The sequence below is a fragment of the Phaenicophaeus curvirostris genome, chromosome 23 (genome assembly GCF_032191515.1).
Source record: "Phaenicophaeus curvirostris isolate KB17595 chromosome 23, BPBGC_Pcur_1.0, whole genome shotgun sequence".
Taxonomy (NCBI): Eukaryota; Metazoa; Chordata; class Aves; order Cuculiformes; family Cuculidae; genus Phaenicophaeus; species Phaenicophaeus curvirostris.
The window spans coordinates 6,914,889-6,937,986 of record NC_091414.1 but is presented as its reverse complement, the minus strand read 5'-3'; the positions used below and the strand labels follow the sequence as shown (position 1 = coordinate 6,937,986).

The 23,098-nt window shown below is 49.1% G+C and overlaps 1 protein-coding gene across 8 annotated transcripts in view; it reads right to left on the bottom strand.

The window, feature by feature from the left end:
• Nucleotides 1-211: 211 nt before the first annotated feature.
• Nucleotides 212-23,098, bottom strand: part of HIVEP3 (HIVEP zinc finger 3) — a 305,688-nt gene continuing 282,801 nt past the window's right edge. For 7 of the 8 annotated variants that reach the window (XM_069875196.1, XM_069875195.1, XM_069875199.1 and 4 more), the window contains 3 exons: nt 16,717-16,815; nt 5,037-6,097; nt 212-2,241 (listed from right to left, as the gene is read on the bottom strand). In XM_069875196.1, coding sequence (XP_069731297.1) covers nt 1,357-2,241; nt 5,037-6,097; nt 16,717-16,815 — 2,045 coding nt within the window. In that variant the 3' untranslated portion in view covers nt 212-1,356. Of the gene's footprint in view, nt 2,242-3,051; nt 3,117-5,036; nt 6,098-16,716; nt 16,816-23,098 lie in introns of all 8 variants that reach the window. The other variant, XM_069875202.1, reaches the window with a different exon arrangement.

Here is a 23,098-nt window from a genome sequence, read left to right as displayed (position 1 = left end):
TTTGCTTCCAAACCACCAAAACCAAAAAGGTCCGTCTGCACAATAAGGTCTGAAAGGACATTCCCGTTAAATAAATAAATAGAATTCAAATAAGACACAGAGTCCCGCGTGGGGCACGGGGCGGCAGGCAGGAAAATGAGCAGAGCACAAACTCCTCCTGCATCCCTAGAGCCCCACGGGGCCAAACCAGCCAGGGGAGAGTGGGATGGGATGGGATGGGATGGGATGGGATGGGATGGGATGGGATGGGATGGGATGGGATGGGATGGGATGGGATGGGATGGGATGGGATGGGATGGAGGGAGCTGGGCCTCAACTCAAATGTTCAGGAGGATAAATCAGTTGCAAGGAGGAGTTTGCTCCCACTTTTAAACCAAAGGAGGGTGTTGAGAGAGGGCTTCCGAGCCCCGGAGCAGAGGGGCTCTCAGGCACAGGCAGGACTTGGCCGGGGCATCGGGATGGAAGGATTAAAGCAAGCAGGAGGCCGGCTCGTCCAGCAAGAGCCGCCGTCCCCGACACCGGCTCTACATTCGATACATTCCTATGTTCTTGCAGTGAAATCTTTGAAGAAAAACCATTTTTTGTGTGTGTGTCCCTTTTAAGAAAAGTGCTTTGCTGGGTTCTGCAGGAGGGAGGGATGCTCAGGATGTATTTTTCTCTCTTTCGAGGGACAATTTCTCTCTGGCACGAACCTCCCCCTCCTCAAGGAAGTGCGAGTTTCAGGTACAAGTTCAGGGTAAACACTTTTTTTTGTTTTTTCCAATGTAAAGCAGTCTCAAGTTTTTAAAGCACAACCATAGGCGATCAGAGGGATGCGAGAAAAAAAGAAAACAAGCACTTTGCGAGAATTAAATTATAATAAATATGAATCATAAACTTCTGTACACAAGGAGCAAGGGTGTGGGGTTTGGTTTTTTTTTAATTATTTAATCAATATAAAAAAAGTTTTCTCTGTTTTGTTTTTGTTTTCAGTGCATCTTCTTCCTCTTAAAATGCTTAACCCTTTCCTTTCTGCATCTCTCAGGCCCATAAGAACGCACACCTCAATGGCAAAAAAAAAAAAAAAGAAACGAAGACAAGGTCTAACAAACCCCTTTCCCAAAAACTCTAAAAAAATATTCACAGCCTCAAACATTTTTGTACATTTCAAGCAACAAAAGGTATAGAAAAAGGCACAAGTAACTGCATACATGTGGAGATTATACCAGACTGGGACAAAGAAAACCAGGAATCTTCCATGGGTTTGGTCATTCACTAGAGTGCTTCGTATAGCGAGGATTATACTAAAGGAAATAGTGTTGAAAATGTCTGTTGATTTTACAGAGGAAGCCTAAAGGTGGAACAGATGGTGGAGGTTTAAGTACTTCCCGTGTTTTCATCCACCTTTGTTTGAGTTTGACCTAAATCTGCGTGCTCTAGGTGTGGACTGCTCTTCCTGGAGGATCCCCCTCGGCGACTGGGCTCTCCAGAGAGGTTTCTCCTCCGGACGGTGAACGGCTGGGCGTGCGAATGGCTCGATGAGGGCTCTGAGAGGCAGCCGGTGCTGCTGCTTCGGTCCAGCGGCTGGGAGGGGAGATCTGAGATGAAAGTGCAGGATGATTCGAAAGAAGTGCTCGAGCTGCCCGATTGCTTCTTGCCCGGTTTTATCAAGGGTTCTTCCCCGCTTGTCGAAGGCTTTGGAGAGTGCTCGTCGGTTGGGCTGGGGCTGGCTGGGGACGCCGAGCAGCCTGCCTGCTCCGCCTGGCTAGACTCAGCAAACATTTTTACCCTGTATTCCTCCTGGTCTGTCTTTTGCTGAAGCTCACTAGTCCTTGTTTTCTCTTCTCTGCTCGTAAGCTCTGGGGACAGTGTGTATTTAGAAACCTTTGCAACCGGGGAGACGGACGCCGACGACGGCTCCCATGGGACCTGTGGTTCCTTGTCCCTCTCGGGAGCCCGGCTGAACTCTGCGAAGCCGCTGCCACCAGAGGCAAAGTATCCCGCTTGCAGGGACACGATTGAGCTTGGCATCAAGCTGGGATGGGTGCTTGGCCTCGCCTGGACCATCTGGATGCCCCCGATGGGAATCATGGGATACGGGGTCCTCGTGAGCTGTTGCGAATGCAACGGGAGATGGCTGAAGACATTCTCCTCCCCTCGGCTGGGAGCGTGGACATGTATCTCATGAGGTGCCTGCACAGGTCTGGAGCAGACAGGCTGAGTGATGCCAGGTGAGCATGTTGGGCTTCGTGGTTCTATCTTCTGCACCGGAGAGGGAAAAGAAACAGCTGAGTCAGTGCAACACACAAGTTACAGCAATAGCATCATTAATGCTCACTATAAAGATCAGTTTCTTTAATTTTTTATTCTAATTTGAGGGAGATCAATCAACTGAGGAAGATATTTTTTTACCTTTAAGGTAAGGAGCAACACATCCCATGACATTTGCCTTTTGGGTACATGTAAGCCCACTGTCTGTTGGGGCACAGATCCAGAGCTTTGGTTCAGGCTTGGTTCATTATAAAATCATAGAAAGGTTTGGGTTGGAAGGGACCTTTCAAGCCCATCCAGTCCACACCCGCCCTGCAGTGAGCAGGAACATCTTCAACTTGATCAGGTTGCTCAGAGCCCCATCCAACCTGACCCTGAATGTCTCCATGGATGGGGCAGCCACCACCTCTCTGGGTAACCTGTGCTGGTGCTTCACCACCCTCATTTAAAAAAAATTCTTCTTTACATCTAGTGTGAATCTGCCCTCTTTTAGTTTAAAACCATTACCCCTAAGATTGGAGTCGCCTTTGAAACCCCTGCAGAGTCCTGGAATCTGAGCCGCTTTGGATCCCGTTCAGTACATGGGGTTTCAGAGGGCTCAGAACAGTGTGATTTATTTTTACTGTACTTTCTTAAAGCAGGATTCCATCCTTACAGCTGCTAATCGCAGGGATATTTTGGACTGAGTGAGAGATGGCATTAACTCTCATTAGACACAAAGCACACCCATCAGTGTGGTCCCCACCACCACCCTCATGGTGTGGTCTGTAGAAATCAAGGGTTAAGTCCCTACCATTTTACCTTTTCCTCTTTCTCTCTCGGTGCTTCACATAGTTTCCTAATGTACATCATGGAGAGATATGCGGCTAAACAGAAATGGAGTAATTAGTGATGAGGTTACAACTAAACCCCTAGACAGGACTCCCAAGAAGAGGATGCAACAGAAACTGAAATCAGCTTTCCATTAAGACGGGGTTAGCTAGAAAATGTGAGGACTCACTGGGGGGCTTGTTTCTTTGTAGGAATATTGAGAATTGCACGAGCCTGCGAGCTGGCTCTCTATGAAGAGATGACAGAGGAAAGCAGTGAAAAAGAACAGAAGGGAAAGCAAGAGAAGATAGTGGTCAAAGGTTACAAGCCCAAACACTGGCTAAATCTCGCTTAACCCACATGAAGTCTTGGCAGAATCACAATGGGGATGCTGGGAAACCCCAAAACACATCATCTCAATGGTGCAACAGCCACCAGGAGATGCAAGAGCCGGTGGGGAGAGGTGCTCACAGTCAGGCTTGGTGCACAGACTTGGCAGAACGCCTTGCACTCAAGGTAAGCTATGAGGGTTGCCAAGTTTCTAAGCAATGCCTGGAGCACCAGTGTGGAGCACAGTGCTCCACTTTGGATAGGACAAATCCACCTCTGATCTTCATTCTTCTTGTAGCCTGACCGGGGACTTAATTTTGCAGTGAAAGTCCAGCTGTCCATCTCGCTGATAAACTGGAAGGATTCCCATTCAGGTCTTTATTGTTGTTTTGGAAGCATATGAGATAAACAACAGTGGTGACTTTGAGTGCCTAAAAGGAGCAGGAAAATGGAGCAAAAAGGGATGTGTGAGAGAGCGTAAGTTAAAAAGTGTGAATGGGCAGATAAGCAGGGGTAGACAACATTGTCTCCTACTGTGGACTTACAGGATTTGCTACAAGCAGGGGTAGTGGGTGGTTTTCCTGACTGAGATACTTTGGAGCTGAAGGACCAGGGTTTCCACAGCCCTGTGACTGACCACAGCAAGTTAAAAGATAGGAAAGGGAAACAGCATCAAAAAGGAAAAGTTTGGACCTAAACTAAAGGGCAGTGTCTGAGAAGGTAACACTCAGAGCAGAAAGCAGAAAGAAGGCAGCACCAAGAGCTGGAACGTTAGCATAGACATGGAAGAAATGCACACTGGGCAGCCTGGCTTTTCTGGAGAAGATCTGGGTCAGCATTTGATGTGACAAGTTCTCCAGCGGTTGTATAAAGGCCCTTCTCTTCCCAGTGCAGTCCCTAGTGAGTCTCTCCTCACACCAGTTTCACAGTGGAGCAACTGCAGCAACTGAATCTGTGCATCAGCACAAATTACAGGAGAGCCAGACACTTCAGGAGAAATGGGAAATGTTCCACCAAACCCAGCATCTAATTTGCCTGTAGCAGTGGGAGGAACAAGCAATTTTCCTTTACCCATAGGATTTGTCATGTCCAGCAGAGAGATTAAGTAATTTTCTGGACCCAGTGGGAAACGCCTCTCTCTACTGAAGAGAGAAGCGAGATGAAATCAGAGATGGCCAAACAAACATTGTTCTGCAGCTGATCTAAGAGTTGGCTGGGTATGGATGTTGCCCAGGAGTCAGCAACGAGTGCAATGAGGAGCTCAGGGCACAGACCAGTGAGAAATGGTTCCAGCTTCACCTCAGCTGGGGAAATCTCAGAAATGGGTATGAAATCTCCAGGAAAAAAAAGCCTCTTAATGACAAACAGTCATTATGAAGTGGTCTCCTTACTGCTTGTCTCAGCAGGAGACTGGTTGGGTCAGCAGTGTAAATAAACCCTTGAAGAAGGGACAACTTTATTCCTCTTCAACTGAGATGGGCAGGACCAAAATGGGTGCAAACCCCAGCGCTGTCTCTTTTCTCGGGGTTACCTGTGACGTCAGTCCCAGCCAGTGTCCCTGTACACTTCTGCATAGCAACCTTCATTAAAAACCATATCAGAGAATGTACTGCTGGGACAGGAAAGCAAGAAGGACTTGAACTTACCAGCTTGGACTCATAGAGCTGTACGTTTTTGCCAAAGAACCTGTGAGGTAGAGGCATCGAAGATAATATCCCATGCTGGGCCTGGTATGAGCTTTGAACTTTGTCATCTGCTGATTTGCTAGTGCCAGGCAAGTCCTCTTTCCCGGGGGATGGATACCTAGGCGACTCTGAACAGCCTGGAGACAAGACTTTCTTCAGTGATAAATATCTGACTGATGACATCTCTCTGCTCGGTGATGAGTGCCTCCCAGGGGAGACTTCTCCTTCTGGTGGAAGGTATGTTCTTGGGGACAGCTCTCTTCTGGGGGAAAGATGCCTGCTGGGCGACAGCTCAAGTCTTGGTGACACACATCTCAGTGGAGATGCCTCCCTCCTGGGAGAGACTCGCTGGCAAGGAGACAACCCTCTCCCTGGAGACAGGCACCTTAGAGAAGACAGCTCTCCAGTTGGTGAAAACCGTTTGGGTGAAGTTTCATTTTTGGTTAATAGGTGCTTTCTCGCTAGCATTGGTCTGCTGCTGCCACCACCTCTGCCAGATTCCTGGCTTGGAGACCACCTTTTTCTCGGGGAGGTGTCTTTTGAGGTTGACAGGTCCATAACTAAAGACATCTGTGGCCTTGTGACAGACTCTCTTTCGGCAGAAGCCAATTGTTCTGTGGAGGTCAAAGCTGGTCTGTGGAGACTCAAGAAGCTGTGGCACACAGCAATGTCACTGCTGTCTGCTGACCACTTTGTTTCCAGCCCTGAGGAGGAGGCCTGCTGGCCTTCGCCTACTTTTTGGCTGCTGGAAACAGTTTCTTGGGCTGAGGACAATGCTGTTTCAGTGCCTTCCTCTTGAGAAGATGGAGAGCCACCTGAAGAGTACATCATTGGGAGGGTGGTATGTTTGACTTCCAGCAACTTTAAAGGTGGCTCATCTTGGCTCTCCTCTTCCTCCTCATCTTCATCATCTTCATTGTCATCATCATCATCAGATTCCTCTAGGTCTGAAAACTGGTGTTCCTCAATTGGCTCAGATCCCTCCTGCCCCTCAGAGTCCTGGAATAGGTCTTCACTGGTTCCTGGCGGGATGGACAAACACAAGACAGAGAGTGTAAAACAAACAGGGACAACTTTTGCGCTAAACCGGCTAAAAAAATCTAAGGGGACAAGAGGAGAGAGGACCAGCTATTTCCTAGATCGGGTCATCTCGTCCTTCAAAGTCTTGCAACTCTAATCCAAATGATCCCAGTGAATCCCACACTTGGCATCTCCCACTCAATCCTAATTTTATTTCCAGCCATTGCTCTGTGAACACAAGCAGCCCTTGGTCCCTTCCACCTCAACACCTTCATACACCCTGCCTGCCTTTCTCTGGAAACTCAAATAGGCTTTAGTAGATGAGGAGAACAGCAGCATTACCATCCTTTGGTGGGCTTCCTGTGGCTGGTGCCCACTTGGTGGGCTCTCTATTGCACTGGTGACTACAAACCACCTACACAAAAGTTGCTGAGATGATTGCTCCCACCCTCCACTTGTTGGACCTTTTCCTCCCTAGATTATGTGACAGTTCAACCTTAGCAAAAGTGGACTTTTAATAAGAAGCAAGCAATAGGCTGGAAGAACCACCGTGGATTTTCCTTCTTTTGATAAATCCTGGTGGTGATGCAGAAGGTTCTTTGTGTCAGAATCTGTAGAAGGCCTTGCACAAGGATGCTTGTAAACAACGAGGAGCACGCAGAAAGCAGATTCTAAAGGATTTGGAATAAATCTGCAGGTAAAAAAATACAGCATAGCTCTTCTGCTTGAAGAGCCAGCAGCAGCTTTCTGTGATGGGTACCAAGCTCCCAAGCTGTCTGCTGCTGGCTCTCCTGCTGCTCTGCACTGAGAAAAATCTGCATTTCCCCATGCCAGATGTGCAGGACTCTTGGCAGAAAGGCAAGTTCAGCCTGGAAAGGTCCACCGGGAACAGCCACTGGATGTCACTGTAGCTCAACAAAATCCCACAGTCACGAGGCTTTCCTGCAAACCCCCACTGCTCCAACTCTGCTTGTGCCAAGCACCAAGACTACGCGTGCACAGCTGTTGGGAATCTATGATTCCATGATTTGCTTGGCCCCTGGCTTTGGAAAGGGAGCGTCTGGATTCTGCTTCGAGACCTGTGTGAAGTCAGGTAGCTAATCACAGAATCATAGAATAGTTCGGGTTGGAAGGGACCTTAAGACCATCTAGTTCCAACACCCTGCCATGGGCAGGGACACCTCCCACTAGATCAGGCTGCCCAAGCCCCATCCAACCTGGCCTTGAACACCTCCAGGGATGGGGCAGCCACAACTTCCCTGGGCAACCTGTTCCAGGGCCTCCCCACTCTCATAGTGAAGAAATTCTTCCTAATGTCTAGTCTAAATCTGCCCCTCTCCAGTTTATACCTGTTTCCCCTCATCAAATCACCACAAGCCTTTATGAACAGTCCCTCTCCAGCTTTCTTGTAGACTCCTTTCAGGTACGGGAAGGTCGCTATAAGATCTCCTCGGAGCTCTCTCTTCCTCGAGCTGAACAAGCTGAACTCTCTCAGACTGCCCTCGTAGGGAAGGTGCTCCAGTCCTCAGATCAACTTTGTAGCCCTGCTCTGGACCCATTCCAACAGCTCCATATCCCTCTGACACTGAGCATTCCAGAACTGGACACAATACTCCAGATCAAGTCTCACAAGAGAGGAATGGAGGGGCAGAATCCCCTCCCTCACCCTGCTGGCCACACTTCTCTTGATGCAGCCCAGGATACGGTTGGTCTTCTGGGCTGTGAGCGCACACTGCCAGCTCATGTCGAGCTTCTCCTTGACCAGCACCCCCAAGTCCTTCTCTGCAGGGCTGTTCTCAATCACATCATCCCCCACCGTGTACTGAAAATCAGGATTGCCCCGACCTGGGTGTAGGACCTTGCACTTCGCCTTGTTGAACCTCATGAGGTTCTCACAGTCCCTCTTCTCCAGCCTGTCCTGGTCCCTCTGGATGACATCCCATCCTTGTAATGTGGCAACTACACCACTCAGCTTGGTGTCATCTGCAAACTTGCTGAGGGTGCCCTCGCTCTCATTGTCAATATCATTGATTAAGATATTAATCAGCACTGGTCCTAGTACAGATCCCTGAGGGACACCACTAGTCACGGATCTCCGCCTGGACTTTGAGCCATTGCTGGCCTCTTTTGCCCATCAGTTCAGCCTAGGACACATCCTCCTCTGATGAACGCTGAAAAGGCTTTCCATTCAGAGCTGCCATCAGTCAGCAGGATGAGCCGGAGGGGAAGCTAAACAGAGCTAACACTGAGGCTGGACCACACCTGCCTGCAGCAGACAGGGTGGTTTTCAGAAGAGGACGTGGCCGCGCAGTGAGAAGTCACTGTGATCTATGGATAACAAGGCTAATTTGGTTTATTTTGAATGACAGGACCTTACTAGTGATTGCTTATGAAGTATTTGGCCACGCCACTGAAATTAGACATGTATTTAGACATTAGGGCCAATTATCCACCCAAGAGTGAGTATGAAATGCATCTCATTTGCTACCCACCCTGTTCCAAAAGTATCTGTTATCCAGGCGAAAGCGAGACCTCCCACAGAACTCATACGGCATCGAGTCGCAGCCAGTGGCTCTCCACCAAAAGGCTGCCTCGCGTTGTGCAATGCTGTGTAATGATGGTGTGCTGGACCCCGTATCCAGTGGCGTGTTGTCCACAAACTCCCAAAGGAACTGAGTTCAGAACAAATATTATTCTAAACGACCAGTCCTCTCCATTATAGGATGAACTGTGCATATTTCTTGCTTGGAGAAGGAATGCATTTCACCACCAGAGCTAGAAGCTGCTCCCTGCCTCTGGTTTCAGGGTTTGACATCTATGGGCTTCAGGATGGACAGGCAGTGATAGCCTCAGCCTGTCCTACATGGCTCCGAGAGTCTTGTCATGGAATCACAGAATGGTTTGGGCTGGAAGGGACCTCAAAGCCCATCCAGCTCCACCCCCGGCTGTGGGCAGGGACACCTCCCACTGGATCAGGGGCTCCAAGCCCCATCCAACCTGCTCTTGGACAACTCCAGGGATGGGGCAGCCACCCCTGCTCTGGGCAACCTGGGCCAGGGCCTCCCCACCCTCACAGCAAAACATTTCTTCCTAAGATCTCATCTCAATCTCCCCTCTTTCAGCTGAAACCCATTTCTCCTCATCCTATCCGTGCACTCACCGATCAAGAGCCCCTCCCCAGCTTTCCTGGAGCCCCTCTCAGTACTGGAAGCTGCTCTAAGGTCTCCCCAGAGGCTTTTCTTCTCCAAGCTGAAGAACGCCATCTCTCAGCCTGTCCTCATTGTCCTGTGTGGTCTCCTTCCTTGGCCCCAGTCACACTACGGCCAAGCGCTGGCCAGGCTAAGGTCAGAAGTGCAGAGTGAGGGAAATGTGAAGCCAGCTCCGCGCTGGGAAGCTGTTTGCATTTGCCACTGAGGGAAACATTTCAGTGAAGGCTGGGGACAGCCCAAAGGGAGTTTGCTTTGGCCTCCCTGCAGGCAGAAAGAGAGCTCAGACCTGAGCCCTGGCTTCTTGCAACTGAAATGCATTTTGCTGAGCTAACAGGCAGGGAAAGGACAAGTCAGGAGAAGGGAGGGAAGGAGAGATGGGGAGGGGACAAAAGAAGGGGTAGTGAAAATGTGCCCTGTGTCTGAGGGCTGCATTTCATTACACGTGTGCTATTCTACCAAACTGATGCAATCACACCACACAAACCCAACGCGGGAGTAAAGAATTATACTCCAGGCTCCTTTTATAGCAACAGCCCTTACTTTCTCCTGCCCCTTAAATAGCAATAAAAACATTCAAGGGAAATAGAACTCTGGTATGAAATAATCCAGGGCAGTTTAGCAACTGCTGCTCCCTCCCTGTCTGCCCCCAAAGGAAAGCACAGGGATCTTCCCATGCCGGTTTATGTCACGTGGAAATAGTCATCTTTTGGTTTGTTTTTTTTTTTTTTTTCATTAAAATAGTCCTCACTCAGCTCTGTTCTGAGCCTCCTTGGAAAGAAAAGAGGGAATGGTGGTTACACAGGGGAAGGGTCTTTGCAATCCACTGCTCTAAGAACAGGGGGTGTGTGGATCTGCTGTGAACTCGGATTTCTCATGCACCTTTCTGTCGTTTTTATATTATTTTCTCTTCCACCCAAATATCCCCAGCCATTACAGTAAAAAATAGGACTTTCTGACCATCTTCTCACTTGCTATATTCAGTACTTACTTGGTATTTGTGATCAATGGGCCTCCTTACTCAAGGGGCACAATATTTGGAATTTCAGTCCAGTGTTATCTCTAACCGGGTAAAAGAGAAGCTGTAAGGAAAGAATCCCATGGCAGGGACATGGAACTGGATGGGTCTTTAAGGACCTTTCCAAACCAAACTGTTCTAAAATTCCAGTTCGGAATCCCCAACGTAGGAAGAATATGGATCTGTTGGAGCGAGTCCAGAGGAGGCCACGGAGATGATCTGAGGGCTGGAGCATCTCTGCTATGAGGCCAGGCTGAGACAGTTGGGGTTGTTCAGCCTGGAGAAGAGAAGGCTCCAGGGAGACCTTAGAGCAGTTTCCAGTACTGAAAGGGGCTCCAGGAAAGCTGAGGAAGGGCTTTTTAAAAGGGCCTGGAGTGACAGGATGAAGAATAATGGCTTAAAATTTGAAGGGGGAAGATTTAGATTAGACATCAGGAAGAAATTCCTCACAATGAGGACAGGGAGGCGCTGGCCCAGGTTGCCCAGAGCAGTGGTGGCTGCCCCATCCCTGGAGGGGTTCAAGGCCAGGTTGGATGGGGCTTGGAGCCCCTGATCCAGTGGGAGGTGTCCCTGCCCACAGCAGGGGGTGGAGCTGGATGGGCTTTAAGGTCCCTTCCAAGTCAAACCATTCTGTGACTCTATGAAAGGAAATGCCCGGTACATCTTCCCTTTTTCACCTTCCTGCATTCCTTCCTGGCAAACTGTCTCCTTTACACAAACACAAATGGTCTTCATCAATGGGAGGAAACGGGGACTGTATATTTTCTGTAATTCTAAAATTACACGGCTTGCTTGCATAATGCAATAAAGCCCAGACATTGCAACACATTCCAGCAAGCAGCCGTTCAGCCAACAGCAACAATGGGAGAGGAGTCCCTTCCGAAAGCTAATGGGTTCCTGTCCTCTGGTAGAGCCCTTCCTTGCTGGGCTAGACTGGTGTTCAACCAGCACATGTTGAGCCCCAAGCAGTCATGGACCAATAATGGTCGAAAAAAGGTTCCCCAGTTGATGGTCTCATCTTTCCCAGCTGATATGGGGATGCCAGTTAGATCCACCTTGGGCTTTTGTTTAGATCTGCTGTCTCAGTTTAGACGAGATCTTAGGAAGAAATGTTTTGCTGTGAGGGTGGGGAGGCCCTGGCCCAGGTTACCCAGAGCAGGGGTGGCTGCCCCATCCCTGGAGGGGTTCAAAGCCAGGTTGGATGAGGCTTGGAGCAACCTGATCCAAGCCCATGGATCTGGATGGGCTTGAAGGTCCCTTCCAACCCAAACCATTGCATGATTCTATGATTCCACGAGCCCAGCTCAGCCTCATCAGCCTCATTGCCTGCCAGACTTCTGTTTTTTTTCCAAGCAGAGTGTTCCTACCAGCTTTTCACACCACTCCCCCAAGGGGTCACTCAGTTCACTACAATTAACCCTGTATAAACCCAGGGATAAGTGACTGAAGGAAATGATGACTGAAGGCATCCCCAGGACCAGTGAAGTGAGCCCTTGCAATCCTGCCCTCAGAAGCCTGCAATTACATGCAACAACAACAGGACTCCTGATTTGCAGGTTTCCAAAAGTGACACTCCATTAATACAATTCATTAGTTCTAATTAACTATAATGGGAAGGTTTAAAATAACAGTTGTACTTTTCAGAGTCACGCAAGCAACATTTCAGGAGACACTTTCCTCTTTCCCTACCAGGATAATCACTGGATGGATGGTACAACAGCAAGGAGAGATTTCTGGAGCCCATCAGCTAATCAATTATTTTAAGCGAGTTCCTGGGCTGAAGTAGTTCTCCAGCCCCACACAGGAGCAGCCTCCCCCTGCTCACACCACACCAACACTTTTCCCTTGGGGCAGCTATTGCAAAAGCCCTGATTGGGTTTTCTTCTGGCCATGCCCCCCTGTGGAAAGGCCAGGACAAGTACAGCATGTCTCTGATCAAAAGGTTGCTCTGAAGACCTGGGGAAAAGCCAAGAGTACAAGCAGATTTAAAAGGAAGGAAGCCATCCCTTGAGGCAGAGTGGCACGCTGTCAGCCAGGTCAGATATCCTTAGCCTTGGTTAGATGCTTATTCTGTGTGGCCTGGGAGAGACTTTTGTACCCTGTACCTGTCAGGAAAGGAACCGTGACAGTGGGCACAGAGGTCTGGTAATCATAGAAGGGTTTGGGCTGGAAGGAACCTTAAAACCCATCCAGTTCCACCTCCCCTGCCATGGGGAGGCTCAAATTCCCATCCAACCTGGCCTTGGACACCTCCAGGGATGGGACAGCCCCGGCTTCTCTGGGTAACCTGGACCAGGGCCTCCTCACCGTCACAGCAAAACATTTCTTCCTAAAATCTCATCTCAATCTCCCTTCTTTCAGCTGAAAACCATTCCCTCTCATCCTATCCCTGCACCTCAAGAGCCCCTCCCCAGCCTTCTCTTCTCCAGGCTGAACAACCCCAACTCTCCCAGTCTGTCCTCGTACAGGAGGTGCTCCAGCCCATGTGTCATCTCTGTGGCCTCCTCTGGACTCACTCTAACAGATCCAAGGCCTTCATAATATCACAGGACTCTTTCTTTCCCCCATGTCCTCTTCCCCTGACTGCCCAGGTTACTCTACTTGAACCAGAACCCAGGAGCGAAAGGGCATTGGTACCACTCCAGTGGGGATCACTGGGGTTTGGACTGGTCAGCCAGTGGGACTTCTCAGCTATCTCCTATAGGTTCTCTGCTGGCAAGTTGGGCCACGTTTGTCCTGGGACAGTGACACAAGCCCTGCAGCCCTCTCAGATTGCTCTACACCTCTGTGGCACCAAAACAGGGTGGATGTCTGACATCCTCTGCAGGAATGGTCTCAGACGCACGCTAATTGCCAAACTCTGCTCAGTATGTTTTTGGAAGGGTGGTAGATGGCCTGAACCACAGATGTCTTGTTGGTTGCTCCTGCAGTTTGAAACAATAGCATCCCAGTGCCTGCACAAGCCCCCAACACAGTTTACCCAGCATGGAGATACCCCAAGGACAAAGCACATGGTGAGGGACGGCATTTCTGAGCTTTGATACCCAAAGCCTGAGACTTGAAGCACTTCAGATGGTGCTCACCGTGAGCTCCCGCTGTGGCACAAGGGCTACACCCTGCAGCAGAGTAACCCTGTTCCCACCACGAGCTACGGAGGGAAACACACTTAGCGATTGTTAATTGCCTATGAAGCAGGAAGCATGTGACACTGCTCATGTCCCAGGAACCAGCCCCTTTCCCAATAAAGCCTCTGATGGACTTGACCTCAGCAGGGGAGCAGGGTGATAAGCGCTGTTTGTTGTTCCTGCCGAGTTAACATTCCCTGGCTCGCAGCACCGTCTCCAGTACTTGCTCAGCTGATGTTCGCTTTATAAAAATAACCCTGGCGCCGTGTGTTTTATGAAGTTCATTTTAACCCATTGTCAACAAAGCCTTGCGGGCTGTGGCAGAATGAATCTCGGAGATGGGGGAATCAAAATTGTTTGGGGTGAGACAAAATTGTTTGGGGGGAGAACAGGAAACAAGGGAGAAAAAAGTGCTGAAAGCAACCACAAGAGCTGCCTTCATACTGAGATTTCTGGGGTGGCAGCCAGGAAGGGTCAGTGGTGACACGACCAGCCTGCAACGCAATGCAAACAGAAAACACCACCCTGCTCTGTGGCACTGAGTGTTTTAGCCAGGAATAAATACACCATGACAGAGACAGTCCTGTGCTTCCAGAGCCTCTCTTCCCTCTGTCACTGCTATGTGCAGTGTTGCCTATAAACCCAAATGACCCTGCTGAAGGCAGATGCGGATGACCCAAAATTTCATGAGGACTGGAGCTCCACGACCCCTAAGGCTTCTTCCCCATCATTCCTCAACTGTGGCTCCAGCCCAGAATACTCGGGGTCTGGCTAAAGGAAACAGAATAACAATCATAAAATCATCTAACTGTTCCCTGGGGACACATAACCCAACCCTTCACAGCTGTCAGAGTGCAGCCTCCAATAATTTGGGTAGTATATACATTTTTAGCTCCAAGGGCTAAATATACATGAGATTTCCCCATGTTCCTCCAGCTCAGACATCTTCCACACCTTTCTCTCCCCATTTCTGATGGAGACAGGAGTGCTCACAGTCATCACACTCCGGCCTGATGCTGCCCAGGCTCCCAGGAGGAGATCTGCTTCTTGGGATGACTTCAGGGAAATTCAGCTGCAGATACTATAAAGCAGGGCGGAAATTACTAAATACAAGAGTCATGCATCCTTCTCACAGAACAGCCAGACTCCTGAATTTACAGAGCTTCGAACAGATGTTGTGTGTGTGTTTGTGCAGAAGTAAATGAAAGAAATAAGCAGGTGAGTCAGGGTAAATGTATCTTCTTGTAAAGCGCTGCGAATAATGCCATTAAATGTCAAAGCACCATGTTATTTTAGTTCTGCTGGCTCTTTCCCTACTAAGAAGTCTTCCAGATAATTTCTGATCTAGGAGATTCACCCTCACATGGAAAAGACATGTGAGAGCGAAGGATGAGGGAAGCAGCTGCCCTCATCCTGCTCACACCCCACCCTGGCACACTGAGGTCTCCAGCAGGGTTTCAGGGTCAAGGCTGGGGCTGCCTGCAGGGATGGGAGCCGCTCATGCTCCAAGTTCCTCCAGACACAGCCCAGGTTTGCACTGGTAATTTGGGGTCTCCTGGGATGGGCAGGTCCTTAGAAGATGGAAAAATCCTTCTCTGGAGGTCCTTTCAGGAGGAATCATTAATATCATCTCTGAATGATAGGCCTTATGAGGAACGGCTGAGAGAGCTGGGGTTGTTTAGCCTGGAGAAGAGGAGGCTGAGGGGGGACCTCATTGCTCTCTACAACTACCTGAAAGGAGGTTGTGGAGAGGAGGGAGCTGGGCTCTTCTCCCAAGTGACAGGGGACAGGACAAGAGGGAATGGCCTTAAGCTCCGCCAGGGGAGATATAAGCTGGACATAAGGAAAAAATTTTTCATGGAAAGGGTCACTGGGCACTGGAACAGGCTGCCCAGGGAGGTGGTTGATTCCCCTTCCCTGGAGGGGTTTAAGGCATGGGTGGACAAGTGCTAAGGGGCATGGTTTAGTGTTTGATAGGAATGGTTGGACTCGATGATCCGGTGGGTCTCTTCCAACCTGGTTATTCTATGATTCTATGATTCTATGAATCATTAACACCTCTATACTGCTGGAGTGCATCCCTTCTTCAAGAACATCACCATGGCCTGCATAAGCCACACATTGAAGGGTCACTCCTGCATTCATGCTTAGCACTTCAGCTCCAGTAAAATACGCTGTCAAATCCTAACCAGCGGTGCCAGGATTGATTTGGATCCTTCACCCACCAGACTGTGTTTGCAACAGCAAAGTCGGGGTTCACAGTCTCATGCAATTCATCTTCAGGGGTGAGTCCTGCTCTTACAGAATCATAGAATCGCTTGGTTAGGAAAGACCTTTGAGATCATCAGCGCCAACCGTACCTGTCCACTACTAAACCAGAACCCTTAGCACTTCATCTACCCATCTTTAAAACACCTTGAGAGATGGGGACTCCACCACCTCCCTGGGCAGCCTCTGCCAGTGCCTGAGAACCACTTTGGTGAAGAAGTTTTTCCTGATGTCCAATCTGAACCTGCCCTGGCACAACTTGAAGCCATTTCCTCTCATCTGATCGTCTGTCACTTGCGAGAAGAGACCAAGACCCACCTCATCACAACCTCCTTTCAGGCAGTTGTGGACAGTGGTGAGGTCTCCCTTCAGCCTCCTTTTCTCCAGGCTAACCAACCTCAGATCCCTCAGCTGCTCCTCACAACCCCTGTTCTCCAGCCCTTTCCCCAGCTCCATTCCCTTCTCCAGACACGCTCCAGCCCCTCAAGGTCTTTCTTGTAGTGAGGGCCCCAAAACTGAACACAGTATTTGAGTATTTTGCTGCTTCCGAGACTCCTTCCATGGCCCGGAGAGACGCAAGCACTTCCAGAGCACAGCAGTCTGAACTCCCTACTAGAGATACCCCTAAATACCAGGAAGCACCTTCTCACGCCACAGATCCACAGTTTATGATGTGTATAGCTCACAAGCAGAGCCCTGGGCCGAACACAGGATTCTCTCTACCCATCTGTTTCCTCTTGTCCCTGTGTACAGCCAGCTAAAATACTTCAGACAAACAGGCAAAGCACCCTGCAGGGAGACACGGGCTCATGTCCCATGGATGCAGCCTCCTGGGATGGCCTCGTAACCCACCCCATGCAAGCAGAAATCCTCCCTTAGATGCTGGAAGGAGCCTGAAGTGAACAAAACTGCTCCACAACTTTGAAAGGACACACGTCTCCTGCCTGAATGGACATTGCTCTCTCTTAGCAACAACAGCAGGTTTATAATGCGAAAGATTTTACCTTCTTCGGCTTCCAGATCCACCAGTGAAGATACCAACACGCCCATCTCCTGACATTTTTTGCTGTGGGCTTTTGACTTCATATGTTTAGTCAGATTCCCTGAAAAGAAGCAGAAAACAGATTTGGGTCAATATGGGTCTTTTCCTCTTCGCTCATTATGTAAGCTCAGCAGTAACAAGCCAATGATTTGGCTCTGAACCAGACAGAGGAGCCTCTGACTCTCCCCACACCATCCGTTGCCAATATCCCAGGACACAAGCCTAAGTTCTCCCTTTTGTTCTTTTGCTGCTGCATTGGGGTGGAAGAGGAGGTGCTAGCAGAGTTGTGTGACCTCTCAGGTGTTGGCAACCTGAAAAATCAGTCCATGTCCATCTGGGTTTGGGAGTAAGAAAAGTCCTGGGTTGCTTTTGGCTGTGATGGTGCAGCGATGAAAAATGGTAGGAAAGCAGGGAAGAGAAACACATCTCGATCTAGCATCACCTCCCACCATATCCCAGCACACAGGGTCACCTGCCTGGAGGGGAGGAGCTGCTTAGCACCACGGGACAGACTGGCGCTACCAAAATGAGTGCTGGAGAAGCCAGTAACAAGGAAAAGTCCTACAATCACCCTCTCTCTGCAGCCTGAAGCCTTAGGTACTCTGGTATGCACTGAAGTGCCAGGCCAAAGTTCTCAGCTCTCTGGAGCAGGAGGAGTCATCGAATCATGGAATGATTTGGGTTGGAAAAGACCTTAAAGCCCAATCCAGTCCCACCCCTGCCATGGACACGGACACCTCCCACTGGATCAGGGGCTCCAAGCCCCATCCAACCTGGCCTTGAACCCCTCCAGGGATGGGGCAGCCACCACTGCTCTGGGCAACCTGGGCCAGGGCTTCCCCACCCTCATCGTGAACAATCTCTTCCTAATGTCTAATTTAAATCTTCCCCCACCCAATTTAAAGCCATACAGAGTTCTGGATGCCCTCTGAAACCCTGAGCACCAGAGTCTTGCAGCACTGAGAGAACCTGCTGAGCGCTAATGAGGGTTCCTCAGGGCAGGGATGGAAAGAGCAGCCCTTGCACAGGGGAGTCTGGGACTGGGGGGCATTTGTTATTGCTCTGGGACAGTGTGATGGGATATCCTGTGGGCATGCTGGCCTCACAGGGCATTCCTCTAATTCTAACTCCCAAATTAGAGTCAGGTTAATTAGACAGTTATTAACCCTACTTATATCCAAGGGAAATGCCTTGGAAAAGGTTCCAAGGGGAACATTTGTTGAAGGAGAAAAGGGAGGCAAGTGGACCGGAGAGAAAAGTAATGGGTAGGAGAAATAAAGGAAAAACATCCCACTTTTCTCTTTCCTCTCCCTCTCTACTCTATGGGCTGAGCTGATGAGGAGAAGAAACCTGTATGGGCCTTTGCTGAAGCTCCACCAAGGGCTTCTGACTTTTCCAGGACAGCCCAGGAGCTGGCTGAGCACTGCAAGTTCACTGCAGCAAGAGGAGGTGCCATCAGCCTGGCTATTAGGTAACACTAGAGTGGTGATGAACACCAGGCTTGTTTCTCTCACCCCTCCAAAAGAAAAGAAAAAATGAGCAAAAAATGAATTCTCACTCTTCATTCCAACCTTCAGCTTGAGGATGGAGGTCTTGCAATCCACAGTCTCCTGGTTCCTGAGCTGGGTGGAAGTACAGAGGGTCTCTATCAACCTCTCCTCCCACTGCTCCAGGTAGTATAAATAAATAAGTAACTATTTGTCGGAGCAGCGAATTACCCGTGATGCCCTCACAGCTCAGAAGAGTGCCATAACCATCTAGCTACCAAGTGAGTTTCATTTTAGTCCATGAATTATTTATTTAACCCATATTATACAAAATGGAAAAGCTCCAACAGGAACGACCAGGAGAGACAAAGGCTGACTATATATCCTTGTGCATCTGGCACCCATCTAGGATGTGGACTCAAAGGATGTTTAATCATTTAAATGCAGCAAAACAGCTCCAATAAGACAGATTTATTATTTTTAAACTTCATGCCTAAATAACCTTAGCCCCATGGTAAGGACACTCGGGTAGGATGATGAGGCCAGCTTGGCTCAGGTCTTTGCTCTGAATCAGACCTCTCTTTCTCCGCTTTCGGCCAGGAGTCATGTTGTGAACCCAAAGCCACCCAGCGTGCTCTCACGGACACCTCTGGTGCCAGAGAATCACCATTGTTTTAAAGTGAAAAACTGTTTCACCAAGAATTATTCCAATGAGTTCAATTGTGGCCTCATGGAACTGGAATTCAGTTTTGGACCTAACTAGCAAAAAGACAAACTGACTCAGCCTGTGGAAATCAAACCCTGCTGCTGCCTGTCCATCACGGCACTTCACATCTTGGCTGGCAAAAACAACCCATCTTTGCTCAGTTACCACAGCAAAATCCCTACCTGGATCCCCTCCAATGACAATAAACACCGAAAAGAAGCCCAAGGAAGAGCCGGGTGTGAGTAGGGGGTTGTTGGTTAAACCATGGTCAGTGGCACCTTGGGAATTCAGCTGTGATCCCATGGTGGAAGCAGTGGGGAAGGGAGGTCCACCCGGCAGTTTGGTGCTACCACATCTCAAAACAAGCTCAGAAATTCACTCTGCTACAGGCATTTGGTTTGGGCTAAGCTGGGAGGACACAACATTAATTACCCAGGGAGGGATGTTGTACGCAATGCTTCAGGCAAGACTGCCTCCACCTCGTACTTGAGGGAAGGAATCTCCTCACAACAGCCACCTTGACCACTTCAGATGTCCAAGGGCTGGTTTGTTTTAGTTTTGCGGGCTCTTTCCCTACTAAGAAGTCTTCCAGACCTAGGAGATTCACCTTCACGTGGAAAAGACCCATGAGAGTGAGGGATGAGTGAAGCATCGTGGTACACTGAGGTCTCCAGCAGGGGAGCAGGGTCCAGGCTGGGCTGCCTGCAGGGATGGGAGCAGCTCATGCACACATTGATCCCTCCAGACACAGCCCAGGTTTGCACTGGTAGTTTGGAGTCTCCTGGGATCAACCAAATGCAGTAAGATGGGCAGGTACCTAGAAGATGATCCTTATGGAGAAGTCATAGAATCATAGAATAACCAGGTTGGAAGAGACCCACCGGATCATCGAGTCCAACCATTCAAGTCCTTACGCATGATTCCTTCCCACTGCCTTCCTGTGCCATGTGCACCAACACACTCTCCCTTTGGTCACTGCAGGATCTGGGCAGACATAGGGAGCCCAGCTCTCTGCTTCTGTGACCAGCAGCTCTGCGCCCATCACTTGATTTCATCCCTGCTTTGACTCAGCTCCTCCCTGAGCAATGTTTCGGGTTGACAAGCTCAGCCAGAAGCCATCAGGTTCCCTTCCTTTCTTTATTTTCTTTCACTGGAGGCAACTGTCACTGTGCAAGGCAATACCACGGCTTATCCTCTCACTCCTCGCTCAGGCTGCCTGCGCAGGCAAGAGTGGGAAGGCACTGCCCAGGCAACGCCCAAACCCTCTGTGCAAATGAATTTATGCAAAATATCAAAGGAACAATTCATAGAATCATAGAATCATGGAATGGTTTGGGTCAGAAGGGTCCTCAAAGCCCATCCAGTTCCACCTCCCTCCAGGGACACCTCCCACTGGATCAGGGGCTCCAAGCCCCATCCATCCTGGCCTTGAACACCTCCAGGGATGGGGCAGCCACCCCTGCTCTGGGCAACCTGGGCCAGGGCCTCCTCACAGCAAAACATTTCTCCCCAAGATCTCATCTCATCTTCCTTCTTTCGGCTGAAATCCATTCCCTCTCATCCTGTCCCTGCCCTCTCTGATCAAGAGCCCCTCCCCAGCCTTCCTGGAGACCCTTTGAGGACTGGAAACTGCTCTAAGGTCTCTCCGGAGCTTTCTTTTCTCCAGGCTGTCCCAGCCTGTCCTCCTACAGCAAGTATTGCTTTCTTTTCCCTTCTACTTTTTCCTACTCTGCTTTCCACCTGCCTTCATCTTCACTTGGTTGGACAAGCAATACTCACACTCGCTGATGAACCAGATAAGCCTGTAAAGCTCCTGGTGCAAATCCTCCTGGTCTATCCATGCACAGCACCCTGCACGCACCCCGAGAAAAAAATCCGACCAAATAGGAATGCTGCTAGTCTTTCAAAGAAGGGACGGATTCTCATCTGACCTAAGTTTGCGTACTTTGAAGGAAGTTACAACTTCGAGGCTTCTTTACACCAGCAGAGTTACCATCTCAGGAACAATTTGGAGGACAATGATACTTATCTTAGCAGGATTCTTCTTACAGTTTGTGTTTCTAGACCCCTTAATTAATGCTGGCAGGATTAAACGCTAAAGTCCTTCGGCAAATTTCCAGTTAAATCAATACCACTTTGCCTAAATAAAAGCTGGATATGAATCCTACAAGGAAAGGCTCACAGCTACTCATTGCTTTACGGAGTTCTGGCTCCCAAGTTAAAAAAAAAATTAAACACAACACTGCTTCCTTGGAAACAGGGGAAAAAAACCCTATATTTGAAGGAGCATAGAGAAATGAGAAAGTGGGGAAGCTGGATTTAAATAGCAGAACCACTGTATTGAATCCTAAGCACGTAAGTGATCCTCACTCAGGACTGTTTACCAAAACATTCCCAGATTTGAATTAAACTGGCTATATCGAAAGAAAGTGAGGGATCGGTGGGAATCGTGACCCCACCCCAACTGTTGCTGCGCTGGAGGAGCATGGGCAGGATCAGCTCAGTGCTCGTATTACGCCTGCTTAGAAATATGTATTACCAGCTTCTTAAGCTCTTCTGATGTTGTGAGGTCTTATTCTGGACTTAAAGCAGCTTAAATACTTGTGTTGTTTTGAGAAAGCTATAACTCCAGTGTTCCAAAAGCTCTTAAAGCAGCTTAATAGGGATTAGAAGCGATTTCCCATTTAAATTAGAAGAGGGAAATTAATTTTTCAGAATATCCATTATCACATTTTAAAGGTGGCAGAGTTAAAACAAAACATAGAGAGCAGGAACATTAAGATCCCTGGGAAAAAAAATCATCCTGTCTGTACTGGGCATCCCCCATGCTTTCCATTTCTTCTATTAAATGAGAACAATTTAACAACAACAAAAAATAACCCCAGCAAATGACCAATTCTATGATCTCATCATTCAAGGCAACATTGGGATATAAACATTCACAGCTTCCCAGGACTTAACTATTGTCATAGAATCATGGAACGGTTTGCGTTGGAAGGGACCTTAAAGCCCATCCAGTTCCACCCCTGCCATGAGCAGGGACACCTCCCACTGGATCAGAGGCTCCAAGCCCCATCCAACCCGGCCTTGAACCGCTCCAGGGATGGGGCAGTCACTACTATTTTCATCCTCCTCTTTAAAATAAGATGCAAGGAGAGCAATAGCTCCTCTACAACTCCCCCTTTGCTGGGGGATGCACTCACACCCAGAGGAGCAGCCATTGGCCGTTGCTCCTTAGCCGGTATGTATGTGCGACTTAAATCATGCACAGGCCTTGACTTAGACGTCTGCATGGAGCACGTGTCCACGGGTGAGACTCCATGAGAAGGAAAACTTTAATTTATAGCCCTGCCCCAGCCCTGGAGGTGTTCAAGGCCAGACTGGATGGGGCTTTGAGCAACCTGATCCAGTGGAAGGTGTCCCTGACCATGGGAGGGCGTGGAACTAGATGATCTTTAAGTTCCCTTCCAACTCGAACTATTCTATGATTCTATAATTTATTGAGCAGAATATTTCCATTTAAAAACAAACGACCAAGCAACTTGTTATTATCTTTAATACTTATTGACTTGGGGATTAAAGAACAGACTCTGAACATTGAGCCTGCCTGCCTGCATTGATACAGGCTATAAAATATTAGCTATCTTCTGGATCAAGCCTATCAGCTTGTGTTAGCCAAAAACTAATCTTGCAGAAAGTTACGCGAGCTGGATCTGCAGATTGCAAAATGCTGAGAATTAGCACGTCGCCCATTGAGGCTGGAGCTGCTCTGGTTAAAAAAATAACAGCTAATAATTTCACCTGAATTTGCCAGTCTTGGACTTCCAGCCCTTATTCTTTACTTTTTTTCACTTTCCCTGGGCAGTTAAAGAGCCCTTCTGCTCAGAGTCTGGACCACTGGGTCCTTTTCTGTTCCCAGCGCCACGTCTCACACCGCATTGTGTAAGGGAGCAGGCAGCGAATTCCTGAGGATGACTCTGTCCTCAGCCCACCAGAGGTCTGTGACATCCCAACGAGCCTCCTCCCAAAGCCTCCTCCCAGCAGTGACTCCCCAGGGATGCTCAGACCCTTTCCCTCTACCCGGCTGCTAAAGAGCACAAACAAGCAGGGTCATTTTACAGATCCCTGCATCAATCTGCTCTGCTCTAACA